At 44.1% G+C, this 21,136-nt stretch overlaps 1 protein-coding gene across 5 annotated transcripts in view; it reads left to right on the top strand.

Moving 5' to 3' along the window:
- Positions 1 to 1,119: 1,119 nt before the first annotated feature.
- LOC110514895 (proline-rich protein 5) overlaps positions 1,120 to 21,136 on the top strand; it is a 62,867-nt gene continuing 42,850 nt past the window's right edge. The window contains exons 1-3 of one of the 5 annotated variants that reach the window (XM_090213410.1): positions 1,208 to 1,457; positions 9,143 to 9,247; positions 20,294 to 20,407. In XM_090213410.1, the coding sequence (XP_090069536.1) occupies positions 9,219 to 9,247; positions 20,294 to 20,407 (143 nt within the window). In that variant the 5' untranslated portion in view covers positions 1,208 to 1,457; positions 9,143 to 9,218. Of the gene's footprint in view, positions 1,458 to 1,996; positions 2,504 to 9,142; positions 9,248 to 19,932; positions 20,031 to 20,293; positions 20,408 to 21,136 lie in introns of those variants that run through there. The other 4 variants (XM_090213409.1, XM_090213408.1, XM_090213411.1 and 1 more) reach the window with 4 other exon arrangements.

Here is a 21,136-nt window from a genome sequence, read left to right on the forward strand (position 1 = left end):
TGTCGAGATCCACGTGAAAGAACTTGACTGGCCTTCCAAGAAGTGTAGAGGCTGTTATAGCAGCACAGGGGGGACCAACTCCATATGAATGCCCATGATTCTGGAATGAGAACAGGTGTCCACATACTCTTGGTCATGTAGTGTACCATAAGCATCATGCCTCAACTCCCAAAACATAAAACCATTTCCCCTATCCTGGCACACACCAGATTTAACATTCACATTTTTACCAATCCTCTTTTAAGGAACAGGCTTCTGAAGGGAAATTTGCTGACAGTTTTCATGTGCGGATAATCTGGAAAGATTGAGTCAAACTTTCCTCTTTCCTTTGAAGTGCCCAGTCCAGTTAATGATTCTGCAAGGTTAATGGAAATGTGGCACAGTCACACACACCCCAACCAGACAGGCGGGGGGGGGATTGTGCCAGGACTTTTATCATGTTAATGATATCTGAGTGAGACTGACTAACAAAATCAATGGGGGCCCCCTGGAGGTCAGGGGCCCCTGGACACATGCCCTGTGTGCCCAGTTGGTATTCGGCCATGATAGCTGGCTAGACTCATTTACAAATGTAAAAATGGTTAACTAACATGGATAATTGAGTGACTATCAGTGGCTGACATAACAAGAGAGAAACTGCTGATGCACAACCACATGTAGAAATTGCACCTTGTGTATTCTACCATTCTAACTGTCAACAGGAAGTTGAGACCCCGACTGAGTTCTAAAAACAATTCAACACACTTCGGTCAGGTTATGTCTGTCTCTTGGAACCGGCTCTGGCTGGATCATCAGGGTCAAACATAAAATAAAGTACTTGGCATGAAGAGACAAAGTGTGGTTAAATATTCCTAACTTCCCCCAACATACTGCATGCTGGTATTCCATGCACAAGGCCAGGAGGTTACCTCTAGCCCGGAAAAGCTCCTGTCCCTAATGATGAAATGCTATATACTGTGTATGTGTATGTGTGTGTATATATATATATATATATATATATATATATATAAACCAGTAAAATTGTAATTGTGTACTTTTAGAATCAACCTTTCTACACGGTATGGTATTGTATATACTAGTATTGGTTGAATGAGGATGTGTTTGGACACATGCCATTCTCTGGGCCTTAATGTTAGTTCCATGACCCTAAACAAACATTCTCTCACCACAGCATCAGGCATTTATGACTCTGGCTCCTCAACAAGCTACACATTAAACCAGAGAGGGAGAGAGAGAGAGAACTTTCTCATGCTCTATGTTCCCCAGCTACCTTACTGTTATTATTTTTATGGCCCCAGCATTGTAAAGGCAGATATTCCTGACCTTGGGAGTTGGACTTTGCCATGTGACATTCTCAAAACACTTGGTACTATAGAAGTCAAACAGAACAGCAGGTTGCTGATCATCATCGTCAAAATACCTCAAATATCTTCCAGAAGGATGATGGACAATCAAAGGTTGGTTGATTCTCTGATGTGGTTTCTTCTTCTAAGAGGTTTGTTTTGGGGAGATCTTCCAATAACTCTTCATGCAGTCTCTTCACAAACTGCAAGCAACAGTGGGACTGAAATGTCTGTCAAATATCTAGGTTCTGTGAAGATCCTCAGTGGTGTAAAATATCTAGGTTCTGTGAAGATCCTCAGTGGTGTAAAATATCTAGGTTCTGTGAAGATCCTCAGTGGTGTAAAAATATCTAGGTTCTGTGAAGATCCTCAGTGGTGTAAAAATGTATAGGTTCTGTGAAGATCCTCAGTGGTGCTTTGACAAATCCATTGATGTTGGATTAGGTGGGGATTGGATAGTGGATCTGAAAACGTGCTGATCACCAGCATTTTGTCCAGAGAGTGCACAGCTGAATCACTGCTTTCTCTTTAATGAGCACTTAGTATAATGTACAGGATTGTCTTTATAGCTTTATGGGGATCATTAGACTGAATGCTTTGGTTTTAAATGAATTAAACATTATACATTGTTGTTCGGAGGCGCCACAGACTGCAGATTTAAAACCGGTTGTCTACTAACTCATCTTGGCACTGGCACAGCTCCAGAACTCATAGCGTGGGACAGTCTCTCATTTAGCAGTTTCTCCATGCACTCTCAGCACAGACAGACCGGTGGAAATACTACGGTGCGCGCACAAACACACACACTCTAGTCTACACACATTCCACACACACTTGCAGACGCTTGTGTTACGCGGACTCGACTAGATACAGTAGCAGCTGACGCTGCGAACTCAAGTCAACAAGAGGAAACATCCACGAGTCGTGACATCCTCGGAGTCGGCTCCGTTTACACATCCGTACTCCACTGGCATACTCAGACAGACAAGGACCCTTTCGGGACAGGTTCAGTTTTACTGTCTACCTTTGAAACTTTCTATAAACCAAGAAGGATTGAAACACAGATTTTGATATAATTTTTCAGTGCGTGTTGGAGCGCCTACATATTATCTTTGTGGCATGTTGTAGCGCACCGCCAGAGGAAGACAGCGACCATACACGTGGGTACCTTTTATAAACGTCCGCTGTGTAGCTTATTGACTTGATTTGCCTAACGTTAGTGGTGGTTGTCAACTCCGTCTGTAGCCATGATATAACGTTTTCGAATGATACCGTGCCTTGTTATAAATAGATAGAATATATACCGAAATAGCGATGCAACACCAGAGCAGTAGCATAGGCTGTCCAGACTGTCTCCGGGATTGGTTTTAGGTGTGCGTCTGCAGCGTTTCGGAGAGAGGTGAGACGTTGGCGGTTTCAGAGACGCGGGCAACCCCGTATGTCCTTTGACCTTGTCCTTTGTATCTTTTAGAGGGGACATATTGATATACTGTCAAAATGTCAACAAAAAACAACAATCTAAACGTGTTGGATGACAGAGACTAATGGAGTAGGGAGACAGTTGAGAGCTCTGGGACTGGCAGGGACACCTCATGGCTTCACACCCTCTTCTATCCCTCTTCTGCATGTATGGTGAAGGTCAGGTTTGGCAAGTTAACGGTACAAGGGTGATGGAGTTCTCATTTTTTAAACTTCGACTTGATTAAAACAAACTTTAATGGATAAAAAAAATGTAAAGAAGTAAAAGTAAAAAAAATCAAATAAAATAGAGGGATTGATAGAGGATATTAACCTGGTTCAAGGGGAAGTGTTGGGTAGAGGATATTAACCTGGTTTAAAGGGAAGTGTTGGGTAGAGGATATTAACCTGGTTCAAGGGGAAGGGTTGGGTAGAGGATATTAACCTGGTTTAAAGGGAAGGGTTGGGTAGAGGATATTAACCTGGTTCAAGGGGAAGGGTTGGGTAGAGGATATTAACCTGGTTTAGGTTTAAAGGGAAGGGTTGGGTAGAGGATATTAACCTGGTTTAAAGGGAAGGGTTGGGTAGAGGATATTAACCTGGTTCAAGGGGAAGGGTTGGGTAGAGGATATTAACCTGGTTTAGGTTTAAAGGGAAGGGTTGGGTAGAGGATATTAACCTGGTTTAGGTTTAAAGGGAAGGGTTGGGTAGAGGATATTAACCTGGTTTAGGTTTAAAGGGAAGGGTTGTGTAGAGGATATTAACCTGGTTTAGGTTTAAAGGGAAGGGTTGGGTAGAGGATATTAACCTGGTTTAAAGGGAAGGGTTGGGTAGAGGATATTAACCTGGTTTAGGTTTAAAGGGAAGGGTTGGGTAGAAGATACCAACTGCCAACCCGGTTCATGGTAAGGGTCCTTGATTAAAATGAGAAAGTAGGGGATGGAAACGTATTCTTCAGGATACTGGAAGGGGAGTGGTGGTTTGTGATTTTTGAGTGGTGGGATGAATGTTTGTGGTTATCGTTGATTTTGTTTGGGAGACAGTCAAGATGGACAGTAGCTTTTTATATGGGGGACACAGGTAGATCTCCGATCTGGATTGATCAATACTGCCATGTCATCAATGAGAATTAAACTTAGTGAATGTGTATGCTATAGGTTATGTGAGCACGAGCACCTGTATAGGTCAAGTAGAGTAGATCATTGGAGGAACTTATTGGCATAATATGACTGTTAGGACTGTATCCCCACTGCCCTTAAAACAGCATCCCAGTAAGCGTTTTGATGTCTTTTGGACATCTCTTTTTGGTCCTCAGTCTTTAATTTTTTTTAAAAATGTTTTATTTCATCCCCCAGGGATGTTGAATTTTGGTCCGGACCAAATCTGAACCAATCATAGACATCTATGTTTCACAGGTTTGGACAGCAGTGTACAGTAACTTAGTACAGAAAAGTAAAGTATAGTGTACTCTACTGTACTGTACTGAATTAAACTATACTGTACTGAATTAAACTATACTGTACTGTACTGTACTGAATTAAACTATACTGTACTGAATTAAACTATACTGTACTGTACTGTACTGAATTAAACTATACTGTACTGTACTGTACTGAATTAAACTATACTGTACTGTACTGTACTGAATTAAACTATACTGTACTGTACTGTACTGAATTAAACTATACTGTACTGTACTGTACTGAATTAAACTATACTGTACTGTACTGTACTGAATTAAACTATACTGTACTGTACTCTACTGAATTAAACTATACTGTACTGTACTCTACTGAATTAAACTATACTGTACTGTACTCTACTGAATTAAACTATACTGTACTGTACTCTACTGAAATAAAATGTATTGTACTGAATTAAACTATACTTTACTGTAGTGTACTCTAATGTACTCAATTACTCTACTGTACTCTACTGTAATTAAACTCTACTGTATTGTGCTCGACTGAATAAAACTACTGTACTCTACTGTGCTAAACTGTGCCGTACTGTACTGTGATGTTCAAACTTGTGAAACAGCCTAGACGTCTATGATTCGTTCAGATTTGGATCTGGTTTGCACCGGCCAAATTTTTACTTGTTTGGGGGCGGAGCTCATTAGAATAATATCCAGCATGCTTTGCAAGTGTTTTTGTTTTTACATTTACATTTTGGTCATTCAGCAGACGCTCTTATCCAGAGGAACTTACTGCATGTGATAGATAAATATTTGGTTGCGATCTACAATTGGTTCCTCTTTCCTATTAAAACCTGTCTAAGCCAGAGGGTGGGGGTTCTACTAAGGATCATTTAGCTGTTTGAATTTTGAATTTTAAGACCCCTTGAAGAATAAAAAAAAACAGAAGAAAAACATGATTGGATGAATTTTTTGGGGACCTTACTGCTATTAGCATATTCAAATGCCTCGAATAACAGATTCACTACATGGAACAACAGATCTAAAGGAAGTTTGTTCTGAAGTGTCTGTCCAATATCTGAGAGAAATATGAAAGATCAGGATTTTTTTTACATGTTTTTAACCCCTTATTTTTGTCACTAAACAGTCTCCATACCTCCGTTCATTTTTTCAACTGGTACCATGGGACCTTCAGACAAGTCTTGTGTTAACTGTAATATAATGCTTACTTATTATAATTGAGAATGTATATCAGTTGAAATTTGGCCATGGAATTAATGATCGAAAAATAAGTATTTTCAAATGCACCTGATTTCAACGTCCAGAAAATGGGTTATTTTCAATGTCCGGAAGATTCATATTTTCATCACCTAAAATGTACCTGATGTCAATGTCTGAAAAATAGTTGTGAAATATGTATTTTCAATGGCCTTTTGCTTATTGGGATATGGTTGTCCTCTTTAATGTGAGTTTGATAAGTTTATAGAAGTTAGCATCCTTCCTCTTGACCTGATTTATGTTGATTTATGCGTTACCTGTCCACCGCTGCAGTGGCAGACTGTAACCAGCAGGTGGAGACAAAGTTCAAGAACTCTGATGGAATTAGAATTGTCACTTTTATTTCCTACTTTTTCAAACTGTTTTACCTGCAGGCTGCATGCTCGGTTGGAAATAACACGACACTAACACTAGCTCATTATTATTATTATGTTGGGTGCTTTGGGTAGTAATGGTCAGGACTGAGTGTTGCCCTGGTGCCAGTCAGTGTGACTGGGATGAGTGAGTTAGTGTTGGGTGTCCTCCTGCATTATCTTGGATCAGGGTTAGTTTTCACTTGGGGAACTTCCTGCTATCTGTTTACACAGTGGTGATGGCAGGGAGCCCACTCATGTTACTACTAGAGACCAGATGGAGAGAAGGGGGGGGGGGAGAGGTAGAGAGCGAGATGAGAGAGGGGAAGACTAGAGTGAGGGAGAGAACAATAGAGAAAGGAAGTCAAGAGGCAGAGAATCCTAGAGCAGGTCCAGAGATGAGAGGGAGCAGCCGCAGCCCAGATGACATCTCCATACCAGGGTTTGTTCCTGGTACCAGAGAGGTTGGATGGAAACCTGTGGAATTGCAGCCTAGAGCAGCAGACTTTAAGCAGGGGATTGGCTGTAAAGCTGCTGTGTGCCTTTCGGCTGTTCTTTCAGCTGTGACTGTGTGATGTGGTGTCCAGGACTAGAGCCTGGGACCGCGGCCAAGTCTGACTTCTGACTGGCCATTGGCCCAGAGTGGCAGGTGGAACAGGGGCTGTAGCCAGTAGCCAGACAGGTGACAGGAGAGAGGCCAGGAACATCAGAACACTTCCTGGAGCAGAGTTGAGTCTTAGCAGAATCATTCTAGTAACTTGGGCAATGCAATCATATTGAATTAAGTTCTACATAAATGATTTACTATACATTGCCTATATTTTTTAGCAAGAACATTGTGAACAAATAAACAGCATATGTAGTTAGCCCCCTCCCTATAGTTACAGTATAGATACAATCTTCTGTTTTAGATTCTGTTGAAACATTCTCTGACTTATTCTGATGGTTCAGTTCATTGGGTGTGATTACTGTCTGAAATATGAAGGGTTGAGAATATAGAAACATCAAGCACGTGTGATGTTTTGAGGTTTGAGTCGGGCACCTCCTCGGCTACCTCGGCTAGACTCGTTCATGAGGACCCGTCGTCTGTTTTATGCGGAGGATCTCAAGCACCTCTTTAGGGAGTTTCATGGAAGAGAATCAAGTGTCTCACTACAGTGTGTGTGTGTGTGTGTGTGGTGACTACACCCCTATTCATTTAATTATAATATTTTATTGGGTAGGAGTGCTGAGCTGCCACCTCTCTGGCATCCGTCAGAAGGTACCCAGGATGCACCCTGTCCCCCCCCCCCCCTCTCTCTGTCTGCCTTGGAATATATTGATGTCTCTGGTTTGATCTCCAAACATTTTGGTTGGCCCTGCATTCCAGGCTCTCTATGACCTCTACTGTGATGAGAAACAGACAGACGGTCAACTAGAAGACTGGATTTAAGTCTATTATGTAAAACGCCTGATGCCTCTGAAAGGAAGATGAAGTAGTGTAGCTAATGTTGTAGTGTCAGACACTAGCTTTGAGTCTCTGAGAATGTAAAGTCCAAATCTCTGAGTAAACCACGACTTAAACATGTTTCTATGTGCCATCTGCCATAGTAGAATGGCCCCTTTATTTCAATGAACTTGTTGACCTCAGTTCTTTGATCTAGTCGACAGAGACACACGCTACTCCTGTCTCTCAGTGGGGTATCAATCATTCTGCATCATAGCCTTTTGAACCCAGTTCAGTCTGTGTGGGGGGCTGTGTTGGGGGACTGGGCACAACAACCCAAAACACACACAGTCACGGAACACAGATTACAACTGAGGAGAAACAAAGAGGAGAGGAGGAGAGCGTCGCACGCTAACCAACTGTTGGATCTCTGACAGCGTCACACGCTAACCAACTGTTGGATCTCTGACAGCGTCACAAGCTAACCAACTGTTGGATATCTGAGAGCGTCGCACGCTAACCAACTGTTGGATCTCTGAGAGCGTCACACGCTAACCAACTGTTGGATCTCTGAGAGAGTCGCACGCTAACCAACTGTTGGATCTCTGAGAGCGTTGCACACTAACCAACTGTTGGATCTCTGAGAGAGTCGCACGCTAACCATCTGTTGGATATCTGAGAGCGTCGCACGCTAACCAACTGTTGGATCTCTGAGAGAGTCGCACGCTAACCAACTGTTGGATCTCTGAGAGCGTTGCACGCTAACCAACTGTTGGATCTCTGAGAGAGTCGCACGCTAACCAACTGTTGGATCTCTGAGAGCGTCGCACGCTAACCAACTGTTGGATCTCTGAGAGCGTCGCACGCTAACCAACTGTTGGATCTCTGAGAGAGTCGCACGCTAACCGACTGTTGGATATCTGAGAGCGTCACACGCTAACCAACTTGCATATCTGAGAGCGTCGCACGCTAACCAACTGTTGGTTCTCTGAGAGCGTTGCACGCTAACCAACTGTTGGATCTCTGAGAGCGTCGCACGCTAACCAACTGTTGGATCTCTGACAGCGTCACACGCTAACCAACTGTTGGATCTCTGACAGCGTCACACGCTAACCAACTGTTGGATCTCTGACAGCGTCACACGCTAACCAACTGTTGGATCTCTGAGAGCGTCGCACGCTAACCAACTGTTGGATCTCTGCGAGCGTCGCACGCTAACCAACTGTTGCATATCTGAGAGCGTCGCACGCTAACCAACTGTTGGTTCTCTGAGAGCGTCGCACGCTAACCAACTGTTGGATCTCTGAGAGCGTCGCACGCTAACCAACTGTTGGATCTCTGAGAGCGTCGCACGCTAACCAACTGTTGGATCTCTGACAGCGTCACACGCTAACCAACTGTTGGATATCTGACAGCGTCACACGCTAACCAACTGTTGGATCTCTGACAGCGTCGCACACTAACCAACTGTTGGATCTCTGACAGCGTCACACGCTAACCAACTGTTAGATCCCTACTGTGACGTGGTAGTTTGTTTTCCTCTTGCAGTGCTGGGTGAATGGTAGTGCAACAGGGGAAGAGGCCTTGGTACATGTTTGCCCCCTGTGGGTTATTGTTGTATGAAGTCATATGTACATAGAAGTGTGAAGTGTATGAATCAGAGTTGAGATGAGGCGACTATGGGAAGGCATTAATAGGAAAGGTTTAATACAATGTGTGAAAAAACAGAATAATTTTGCAATAAGAGTTGATGTAAAGAAATGTCTGTGTTAAAACAGGTTATATCCACGTTGAGTCCTCTAACCATCTCTATGGATAGAGCATGTTCTGAACTGTGACTGGTGTGCTTTCTTGTTGTTTGTGAAAGATGCTGGCTGGACACCGGTCCCTAGGTCAAGTTCAGTCTCTGACCCCCACCCCTCACCTTTGACCCCTCACCTCGGATGGAAGAACGCACCCATTCCTTTAGGAGGTGAGAGACCACAAGTCACTGCCCCTCTCTCCGTGCACACACAGACACACACACACACACCACAGACACAGACACAGACACACACACACAGACACACAGACACAGACAGACACACAGACACCGACACAGACACACAGACACAGACACACAGACACACAGACACAGACACACAGACACAGACACACAGACACACACACCACAGACACACAGACACAGACACAGACACACAGACACACACACCACAGACACACAGACACACACAGACACAGACACACAGACACATATATTTTGTCCATAATAAATCAAATCCATTACAGGTCAACATGTAAATATTGCTCCCAGCGTTGATCAAAGCTCAGAACACTTATGTTGTTGATCGGACTGAGTTGTCATCGCGCCGGCCTCTTTGAGAACGAGCGGAGTCACAAACAGTGCTTTGTTCGTTACGTTCTCCTGCCTCCTCCTGATTGGTTCCCCAGAGTCCAGCGGCTAACTCCGCCCTCCACAGGACTGAGACGTGAACTGAACTAGCGAAGCGTCCAGTCGGCTCAACTAGGCAACTAGAGGCTGCTGACAGTGTGTTTGCGGCAATTTTAAAACTGTCCAGTGACTCCTTCCGTGTCTACAGACACCCACCCAAACAAACAAAAAAAAAACGACTCACGAGTGCACAATTGGTACATAGTCGCTAATAGATATGTCACTCAGGTAGGTGGCTAGCTGCCGACAGAGACTTCTAGTATCGTAGTGTTGAAGTGCTCTGGCTGGTATTACTGAACCAGAAGGATGAAGTGAGAAGCGAGTGTTGAACGGAGCAGAAAAATACTTTCTTTACAGAAGGTAGGCTACTGAGACAGTGATATGGTGCTCAGTGGTGAGGCTGCAATGCATGCAGGAGGAAGCAAACACAGAGAGAGGGGTTAGTACAGTGGTTACCAATCTTGGGGTCGGGGCCCCATGTAGGGTCCCCTCAGAAAATCTGTACGAATTTTGTCAAACAAGTTAGGAACTTACATGTTTCAATATGAACATCTCAACATGGCCTATCTCCCCAATAAGGCCTACATTAAAATGATATCACCATGGCCTATCTCCCCAATAAGGCCTACATTAAAATGATATCACCATGGCCTATCTCCCCAATAAGGCCTACATTAAAATGATATCAACATGGCCTATCTCCCCAATAAGGCCTACGTTAAAATGATATCAACATGGCCTATCTCCCCAATAAGGCCTACGTTAAAATGATATCAACATGTGATATCAACATGGCCTATCTCCCCAATAAGGCCTACATTAAAATGATATCAACATGGCCTATCTCCCCAATAAGGCCTACATTAAAATGATATCAATATGGCCTATCTCTCTCTCTCCCTCTCTCTGTGTCTCTGTGTCTCTCTCTGTCTCTTCCTGTTTCTCTGTTTCTCTCTCTCTCTCTCTCTCCCTCTCTCTCTGTTTCTCTCCCTCTCCCTCTCTCTCTGTTTCTCTCCCTCTCCCTCTCTCTCTGTTTCTCTCTCTCTCTCTCTCCCTCTCTCTCTGTTTCTCTCCCTCTCCCTCTCTCTCTGTTTCTCTCTCTCTCTCTCTCCCTCTCTCTCTGTTTCTCTCCCTCTCTCTCTGTTTCTCTCTCTCTGTGTCTCTCAAGTCAATTCAAGAGGCTTTATTGGCATGGGAAATGTGTTTACATTGTCAAAGGAAGTGAAATGGATAAACAAAGGTGAAATGAACAACAAATGAACAGTAAACATTACACTCACAAGTTTCAAAGGAATAAACACATTTCAATGTGCAAAATGGAAAATAAATAAACATAAATATGGGTTGTATTTACAATGGTGTTTGTTCTTCACTGGTTGCCCTTTTCTCGTGGCAACAGGTCACAAATCTTGCTGCTGTGATGGCACACTGTGGAATTTCACCCAGTAGATATGGGAGTTTATCAACATTGGGTTTGTTTTGTAATTCTTTCTGGATCTGTGTAATCTGAGGGAAATATGTGTCTCTAATATGGTCATACATTGGGCAGGAGGTTAGGAAGTGCAGCTCAGTTTCCACCTCATTTTGTGGGCAGTGAGCACATAGCCTGTCTTCTCTTGAGAGCCATGTCTGCCTACGGCGGCCTTTCTCAATAGCAAGGCTATGCTCACTGAGTCCATAGTACATAGTCAAAGCTTTCCTTAATTTTGGGCCAGTCACAGTGGTCAGGTATTCTGCCAAGTAGCATTCCAGCTTACTCTGTTTTTTGGTAAATTCTTTCCAATGTGTCAAGTAATTATCTTTTTGTTTTCTCAGGATTTAGTTGGGTCTTCTGTCTCTCTCTCTTTCTGTCTCTGTGTCTCTCTCTTTCTCCACCATCTCTCTGTGTCTCTCTCTTTCTCCACCATCTCTCTGTCTCTCTCTTTCTCCACCATCTCTCTGTCTCTCTCTTTCTCCACCATCTCTCTGTCTCTCTCTTTCTCCACCTTCTCTCTGTCTCTCTCTTTCTCCACCATCTCTCTGTCTCTCTCTTTCTCCACCATCTCTCTGTGTCTCTCTCTTTCTCCACCTTCTCTCTGTGTCTCTCTCTTTCTCCACCATCTCTCTGTCTCTCTCTTTCTCCACCATCTCTCTGTCTCTCTCTTTCTCCACCATCTCTCTGTGTCTCTCTCTTTCTCCACCTTCTCTCTGTGTCTCTCTCTTTCTCCACCATCTCTCTGTCTCTCTCGTTCTCCACCATCTCTGTGTCTCTCTCTTTCTCCACCTTCTCTCTGTGTCTCTCTCTTTCTCCACCATCTCTCTGTCTCTCTCGTTCTCCACCATCTCTGTGTCTCTCTCTTTCTCCACCATCTCTCTGTGTCTCTCTCTTTCTCCACCATCTCTGTGTCTCTCTCTTTCTCCACCTTCTCTCTGTGTCTCTCTCGCTCCCTATATCTTTCTGTCTACTCTCGCCCTCTCTTTCTCCCTCCCTCTCTCTGGGGGAAGTTTCCGGGACAAATAAGAACTTCATAAATGTCAGATGTTAATGTTTGAAGGCTGAAGGGCCTGTATCTATGTCAGGTGTGTCCCTGTATAGCTGGTGTGTAGACAGCAGTGAGTTTTTACCCAGCACCACTAAATCACATTACAGAGAATGTGTTGAGTCAGGGATACTTCATTAGCTTCTCAACTGCCTTTATATTAAACATAACAACTGAGGTGTGTGTGTGTGTGTGTGTGTGTGTGTGTGTGTGTGTGTGTGTGTGTGTGTGTGTGTGTGTGTGTGTGTGTGTGTGTGTGTGTGTGTGTCTGTGTCTGTGTCTGTGTGTATGTGTCTATGTGTCTGTGTCTGGTTGTATGTGTCTGTGTGTGTGTGTGTATGTGTCTGTGTGTGTGTGTGTGTGTGTGTCTGTGTGTATGTATGTGTGGGGGGGGTACCTGCCTGCGTGCGTGCGTTGAAGGAGTAGTGACATCAAAGAGAAACAGACATTCTTAACCAGGTTAATGGGTGATGTTGGTCTACAGCCAGGGGCTCGTCCAGCACAGGGCTCGTATTCAACACAAATACATCGATTAGTAAGATAAATGATCTGTAATCGCCGTCTGAGTCCAAGACGTAAACACACGTCTCCCTGATTACATTTCAAATGAGACCACATTCCAGGGGCTCGTCCAGGACAGCGGGAGGGACGGAAGCGTCATGGAGGCTCTCTGTGTGTGTGTGTGTGTGTGTGTGTGTGTGTGTGTCTTGGAGGCTGAGGTTGGTAATGTTAATTCTTGATGCTACTCATCCCTTAAGCGGGATAATTATCATCAGCAACCGCTGAATAGCATGGCGCCTCAGTCAAATAATATTACTAAAAATATTCATATTCATGAAATCACAAGTGCAATATTGCAAAACACAGCTTAGCCTTTTGTTAATCCACCTGTCGTCTCTGATTTTGAAATGATGCTTTACAGCGAAAACAATCCAAGTGTTTGTTTAAGTTTATCGATCACTAGACAAAACATTAAGTACACTTATCATCAGGAAGCTTGGTCACGAAAATCAGAAAAGCAATCAAATTACCTTTGATGATCTTCGGATGTTTTCACTCACGAGACTCCCAGTTACACAACAAATGTTCCTTTTGTTCCATAAAGATTATTTTTATATCCGTTTGTTTGGCGCGTTATGTTCAGAAATCCACAGGAAAGAGCGCTCACGACAACGCAGACAAATTCCAAATAATATCAATAATGTCCACAGAAACATGTCAAACGTTTTTTATAATCAATCCTCAGGTTTTAAAAAAAACATATAATTGATAATATATCAACCGCAAATGTCTTTCACAGTAGGAGAGGGAAAAGCAATACCTATCCAAACTCTGTTGCGCGAACAAAACTAATGTGACCAGTTGACGCAATGTTATCGTTCTGGCTCATTTTTCAAAATAAAAGCCTGAAACTATGTCTGAAGACTGTTGACACCTTGAGGAAGCGATAGGAAAAAGAATCTGGTTGATATCCCTTTAAATGGAGCAATGGGAGGCTATGGAACATGGAGTTTTCAAAATAGAAGCCATTTCCTGGTTTGATTTATCTCAGGGTTTCGCCTGCAATATCAGTTCTGTTATACTCACAGACAATATTTTGACAGTTTTGGAAACTTTAGAGTGGTTTCTATCCTAATCTGTCAATTATATACATATTCTAGCATCTGGTCCTGAGAAATAGGCCGTTTACTTTGGGAACGTTATTTTTCCAAACATAAAAATAGTGCCCCCTAGCTTCAAGAGGTTATTAATGATCTCCTCAGAGCAGACATACAGACGGTGGGAAACTCAGGAATGTTGGACCCTTTCCGTCTGAAACTCAGGAATGTTGGACCCTTTCCGTCTGAAACTCAGGAATGCTGGACCCTTTCCGTCTGAAACTCAGGAATGCTGGACCCTTTCCGTCTAAAACTCAGGAATGCTGGACCCTTTCCGTCTGAAACTCAGGAATGTTGGACCCTTTCCGTCTGAAACTCAGGAATGTTGGACCCTTTCCGTCTGAAACTCAGGAATGTTGGACCCTTTCCGTCTGAAACTCAGGAATGCTGGACCCTTTCCGTCTGAAACTCAGGAATGTTGGACCCTTTCCGTCTGAAACTCAGGAATGTTGGACCCTTTCCGTCTGAAACTCAGGAATGTTGGACCCTTTCCGTCTGAAACTCAGGAATGCTGGACCCTTTCCGTCTGAAACTCAGGAATGCTGGACCCTTTCCGTCTGAAACTCAGGAATGCTGGACCCTTTCCGTCTGAAACTCAGGAATGTTGGACCCTTTCCGTCTGAAACTCTAGACTGTTTTAGTCCGAGGAGAACTGAGCCCTGGTGACACCAGCCCAGATGGGTTGCGTCTCTCGTGAACAAAACAGGAGATAATATTTTGACTTTTTTTTTGACAGGAGGTAGCAGGCTACCTACCGTACGTTTTGTTCATAATGTATCCACATGCTACAGGTTTCACAGATGCCGGGTCAGTTATATAGAAGAAAAATAGCCTTGTAGTGTCGTCATAAACAGTGCAGGGTGAGAGAAGCAGCTGTAGCAACACTTTAACCTCTACCTGTACTTCTATGTAAGGACACTCATTTTCATTTCCTGTTTGAGAACATATCCTGTTGGTGAACGGGACCCTGGTGAGGAGGAGAGGAGGGCCAATGGAAAAAGCCCTGAGCACCCTCAAAGAGCTCCCAGCATGCTTAGCATCTAGCCCGCATGCAGGCAAAAAAACACACAGACACATAGACACACACAGACACATACACACAGACACAGACACATACATACACACAGACACACACACACACACACACACAGACACATACACACACACACACAGACACATACAACCAGACACAGACACATAGACACATACACACAGACACAGACACAGACACACACACACACACACACACACACACACACACACACACACACACACACACACACACACACACACACACACACACACACACACACACACACACACACACACACACACACACACACACACACACACACACAGACAGACACACAGACACAGACACACACACACAGACACAATGCTACTAGTGTTTCCCTGTGGGACAGACCTGGCATCACTGTGAACTTCTATCGTACATTTAGTTCTCTATTACATAGGCCAACTGCTTTTGAATACATTTAACTGATGTTGTTGGATGGGGAGAGATGGGATTTTAATATGGCCTAGTGTTTTACCTTGCATAGTGACACAGAACAGAACATTGAGTAGAGTACAATTTACAATATTGAACTCTCTGAATATCTTCGTCTTTGTACAATCCCCTGAAACAGTACGTTGTCTATAGACCCTGAAACATTCTACAGTATGTTGTCTATAGACCCTGAAACATTCTACAGTACGTTGTCTATAGACCCTGAAACATTCTACAGTACGTTGTCTATTTACCCTGAAACATTCTACAGTATGTTGTCTATATACCCTGAACCATTCTACAGTATGTTGTCTATAGACCCTGAAACATTCTACAGAATGTTGTCTATAGACCCTGAAACATTCTACAGTATGTTGTCTATATACCCTGAAACATTCTACAGTATGTTGTCTATATACCCTGAACCATTCTACAGTATGTTGTCTATAGACCCTGAAACATTCTACAGTATGTTGTCTATATACCCTGAAACATTCTACAGTATGTTGTCCATATACCCTGAAACATTCTACAGTATGTTGTCTGAAGATCCTGAAACATTCTACAGTATGTTGTCTATATACCCTGAAACATTCTACAGTATGTTGTCTATATACCCTGAAACATTCTACAGTATGTTGTCTATAGACCCTGAAACATTCTACAGTATGTTGTCTATATACCCTGAAACATTCTACAGTATGTTGTCTATATACCCTGAAACATTCTACAGTATGTTGTCTATATACCCTGAAACATTCTACAGTATGTTGTCTATAGACCCTGAAACATTCTACAGTATGTTGTCTATAGACCCTGAAACATTCTACAGAATGTTGTCTATAGACCCTGAAACATTCTACAGTATGTTGTCTATATACCCTGAAACATTCTACAGTATGTTGTCTATATACCCTGAAACATTCTACAGTATGTTGTCTATATACCCTGAAACATTCTACAGTATGTTGTCTATATACCCTGAAACATTCTACAGTATGTTGTCTGAAGATCCTGAAACATTCTACAGTATGTTGTCTATATACCCTGAAACATTCTACAGTATGTTGTCTATATACCCTGAAACATTCTACAGTATGTTGTCTATATACCCTGAAACATTCTACAGTATGTTGTCTATAGACCCTGAAACATTCTACAGTATGTTGTCTATATACCCTGAAACATTCTACAGTATGTTGTCTGAAGATCCTGAAACATTCTACAGTATGTTGTCTATATACCCTGAAACATTCTACAGTATGTTGTCTGAAGACCCTGAAACATTCTACAGTATGTTGTCTATATACCCTGAAACATTCTACAGTATGTTGTCTATATACCCTGAAACATTCTACAGTATGTTGTCTATATACCCTGAAACATTCTACAGTATGTTGTCTATAGACCCTGAAACATTCTACAGTATGTTGTCTATAGACCCTGAAACATTCTACAGTATGTTGTCTATAGACCCATGAAACATTCTACAGTATGTTGTCTATATACCCTGAAACAATCTACAGTGTGTTGTCTATATACCCTGAAACATTCTACAGTATGTTGTCTATATACCCTGAAACATTCTACAGTATGTTGTCTATATACCCTGAAACATTCTACAGTATGTTGTCTATATACCCTGAAACATTCTACAATATGTTGTCTATTTACCCTGAAACATTCAACAGTATGTTGTCTGAAGATCCTGAAACATTCTACAGTTTGTTGTCTATATACCCTGAAACATTCTACAGTTTGTTGTCTATAGACCCTGAAACATTCTACAGTGTGTTGTCTATATACCCTGAAACATTCTACAGTATGTTGTCTATAGACCCTGAAACATTCTACAGTATGTTGTCTATTTACCCTGAAACATTCTACAGTATGTTGTCTATAGACCCTGAAACATTCTACAGTCTCTCTCTCTCTCTCTCTCTCTCTCTCTCTCTCTATCATTCTCTCTTTAAGCTGCAGTGTGGGTTTTAATAGAGGAGAGTAGTGAAATATGCTGCTGTGTAGTTAAGGTAATGTATTGAGCTTGTGGCACAAACAAAACAAGACACACACACACACACACACACACACACACACACACACACACACACACACACACACACTTCTCCTGAACACAGAGGGAGAGTAAATATGCTTGTCACCTTTAAAACGTTCCCCTTTCGTCAGGCTGGGCTGAATAGATCCTTTGTATATCGTTAGCTGGTACTCACTGGCCCTCACAGAGCTTAGTTTGGCTGGTGCAGTCTGGAGGAGAGGGGAGAGAGAAGGAGGGGAGAGGAGAGAGGAGGGGGGGGTATAGAGGAGTGGAGGAGGGGAGAGAGAAGGAGGTGAGAGGAGGAGGGATGGGAGAGGAGAGAGAGGGGATAGCGAGGAGAAAGGGAGAGAGAATGAGGTGAGATGAGGAGGGGAGAGAGGAGGGGAGGAGGGGAGAGAGAAGGAGGTGAGAGGAGAGGGAGGGGATAGAGAGGGGGAGGAGGGGAGGGAGGAGTGTGAAACTTAACCCTGTCCTGTCTGGATGGCTGTAGTTTGTCTTCACCTCTGTCCTACATCAATGCTGCATCATGGAGTGGGGATACTATGTACCAATCTATTTACTGGAGTAAGTGCTGTTTCTAGTGATTACGTTCTAGTTGTTCCTGTTAGATTTACAGTCGTGTGGTCTATTGATTGATGGGTTTTATGACTGTAGGCTTTTGAGGGACTTTAAATCTCCGTGACACCAGTTCATTCACAGTATGAGTATCAACTTGTGTTACAGTCAGTTACTCAGCAGTTGGTCAGTAGTGTACAGTCAGTCACTCAGTAGTTGGTCAGTAGTGTACAGTCAGTCACTCAGTAGTTGGTTAGTAGTGTACAGTCAGTCACTCCGTAGTTGGTCAGAAGTGTACAGTCAGTCACTCAGTAGTTGGTCAGTAGTGTACAGTCAGTCACACAGTAGTTGGTCAGTAGTGTACAGTCAGTCACTCTGTAGTTGGTCAGTAGTGTACAGTCAGTCACTCAGTCACTCAGTAGTTGGTCAGTAATGTACAGTCAGTCACTCAGTAGTTGGTCAGTAGTGTACAGTCAGTCACTCAGTAGTTGGTCAGTAGTGTACACTCAGTCACTCCGTAGCTGGTCAGTAGTGTACAGTCAGTCACTCCGTAGCTGGTCAGTAGTGTACACTCAGTCACTCCGTAGTTGGTCAGTAGTTTACAGTCAGTCACTCCGTAGCTGGTCAGTAGTGTACAGTCAGTCACTCAGTAGTTGGTCAGTAGTTTACAGTCAGTCACTCAGTAGTTGGTTAGTAGTGTACAGTCAGTCACTCAGTAGTTGGTCAGTAGTGTACAGTCATCCCACTCTGGGCTGTGAAGTCTTGTCATTTGTGGTTGTCGCCATTGTTCCTGCCTGTCGGGGCAGTGAGAGGAGGAGACCTCTAACACAGAGGAACAGGGCAGTGAGTGGAGGAGACCTCTCTAACACAGAGGACCAGGGCAGTGAGAGGAGGAGACCTCTCTAACACAGAGGAACAGGGCATTGAGAGGAGGAGACCTCTCTAACACAGAGGACCAGGGCAGTGAGAGGAGGAGACCTCTCTAACACAGAGGACCAGGGCAGTGAGAGGAGGAGACCTCTCTAACACAGAGGAACAGGACAGTGAGAGGAGGAGACCTCTCTAACACAGATGACCAGGGCAGTGAGAGGAGGAGACCTCTCTAACACAGAGGAACAGGGTAGTGAGAGGAGGAGACCTCTAACACAGAGGACCAGGGCAGTGAGAGGAGGAGACCTCTAACACAGAGGACCAGAGCAGTGAGAGGAGGAGACCTCTCTAACACAGAGGAACAGGACAGTGAGAGGAGGAGACCTCTCTAACACAGATGAACAGGGTAGTGAGACGAGGGGACCTCTCTATCACAGATGAACAGGGTAGTGAGACGAGGAGACCTCTAACACAGAGGAACAGGGCAGTGAAAGGAGGAGACCTCTCTAACACAGATGAACAGGGTAGTGAGACGAGGAGACCTCTCTAACACAGAGGAACAGGGTAGTGAGAGGAGGAGACCTCTAACACAGAGGTGCTTTGAGAGGAGGAGACCTCTAACACAGAGGTGCTTTGAGAGGAGGGGAAACAGACAAAGGTTAAGGAGAGTTTCCTGTCCCCTCTAGTTAGCTAATGTGTCTGTTATAGACAGCTGTGTGTGTGTGTGTGTGTGTGTGTGGTGTGAAAAGAGCTGATTTTCATTGGAAAGAGGAAGTGTGTGTGTGTGATTACAACATGTCTATATGTATAAGAAAGAGAGGAACAGAAACAGAGGAGGGATATGCACAGCAGCAGGAGAGAGGAGTTGGTTTGTCTACAAAACACTATAATAACCAGCAGGGTCACACGGCAACTCCCTGCCAATCAGAGACTGACTGCCTCCCTGCCAATCAGAGACTGACTGCCTCCCTGCCAATCAGAGACAGACTGCCTCCCTGCCAATCAGAGACAGACTGCTTCCCTGCCAATCAGAGACTGACTGCCTCCCTGCCAATCAGAGACAGACTGCCTCCCTGCCCGAAGAGCAGTGCAGAGAGAGAGAGAGAAAGGAGGAGAGGGAGGAGGAGAGAGAGATGTAAGGAGTGTGGGGGTATACTGCATCTTGCTGGAGGGACACCTCTCTCTCTCTCTCTTCCCCCTGCCTTATCTCTCTTCCTCTCCCTCTCTCTCTCTCTCTATCTCTCTCTCTCTGTAAGCGTAGTTCTTCCTGCAGTCTGAGCCTGAGAGCACTGAGCTCTCTCGCTCTCTCTCTCTCTCTCTCTCTCTCTCTCTCTCTCTCTCTCTCTCTCTCTCTCTGTGTGTGTTGAGTTGTGTTCTGACCATGAGGACTCTCCATAGGTTGAAGTTGATGAGTTCCCCCAGCCTCAGTGACCTGGGGAAGAGTGACAAGGCAGCGTTGGAGGAGAGAGGGACACAGCAGAGAAAAGCTGGGGCTAACGCCACCTGGAACAGGTACTGTAGTCGAGACTCTCTCTGTGTGTGTGTGTGTGTGTGTGTGTGTGTGTCACCCTGCTTTGTGTCAGTCAGTGAACAGGAGGTACTGTAGTCTGGACTCTGTGTGTGTGTGTGTGTGTGTGTGTGTGTCACCCTGCTCAGTGAACAGGAGGTACTGTAGTCTAGACTCTGTCTGTGTGTGTGTGTTTTGTGTCAGTCAGTGAACAGGAGGTACTGAACTTACTCCTTCCTTGTTGTGAAACTGCACTGACCGTTAAAAAGGACAGAGATGTGGTTGTTTGTCAGTCGGTCGTCTCTGTCCCTGTCCTCTGAGATCTACACAGCTCTGTCTATGTCCCTGTCCTCTGAGATCTACACAGCTCTGTCCCTGTCCTCTGAGATCTACACAGCGCTGTCTATGTCCCTGTCCTCTGAGATCTACACAGCTCTGTCCCTGTCCTCTGAGATCTACACAGCTCTGTCCCTGTCCTCTGAGATCTACACAGCTCTGTCTATGTCCCTGTCCTCTGAGATCTACACAGCTCTGTCTATGTCCCTGTCCTGTCCTCTGAGATCTACACAGCTCTGTCTATGTCCCTGTCCTCTGAGATCTACACAGCTCTGTCCCTGTCCTCTGAGATCTACACAGCTCTGTCTATGTCCCTGTCCTGTACTATGAGATCTACACAGCTCTGTCTATGTCCCTGTCCTGTCCTCTGAGATCTACACAGCTCTGTCTATGTCCCT

This window comes from Oncorhynchus mykiss, chromosome 21 (genome assembly GCF_057628025.1).
Source record: "Oncorhynchus mykiss isolate SJ-2025 chromosome 21, ASM5762802v1, whole genome shotgun sequence".
In the NCBI taxonomy this organism is placed as follows: Eukaryota; Metazoa; Chordata; class Actinopteri; order Salmoniformes; family Salmonidae; genus Oncorhynchus; species Oncorhynchus mykiss.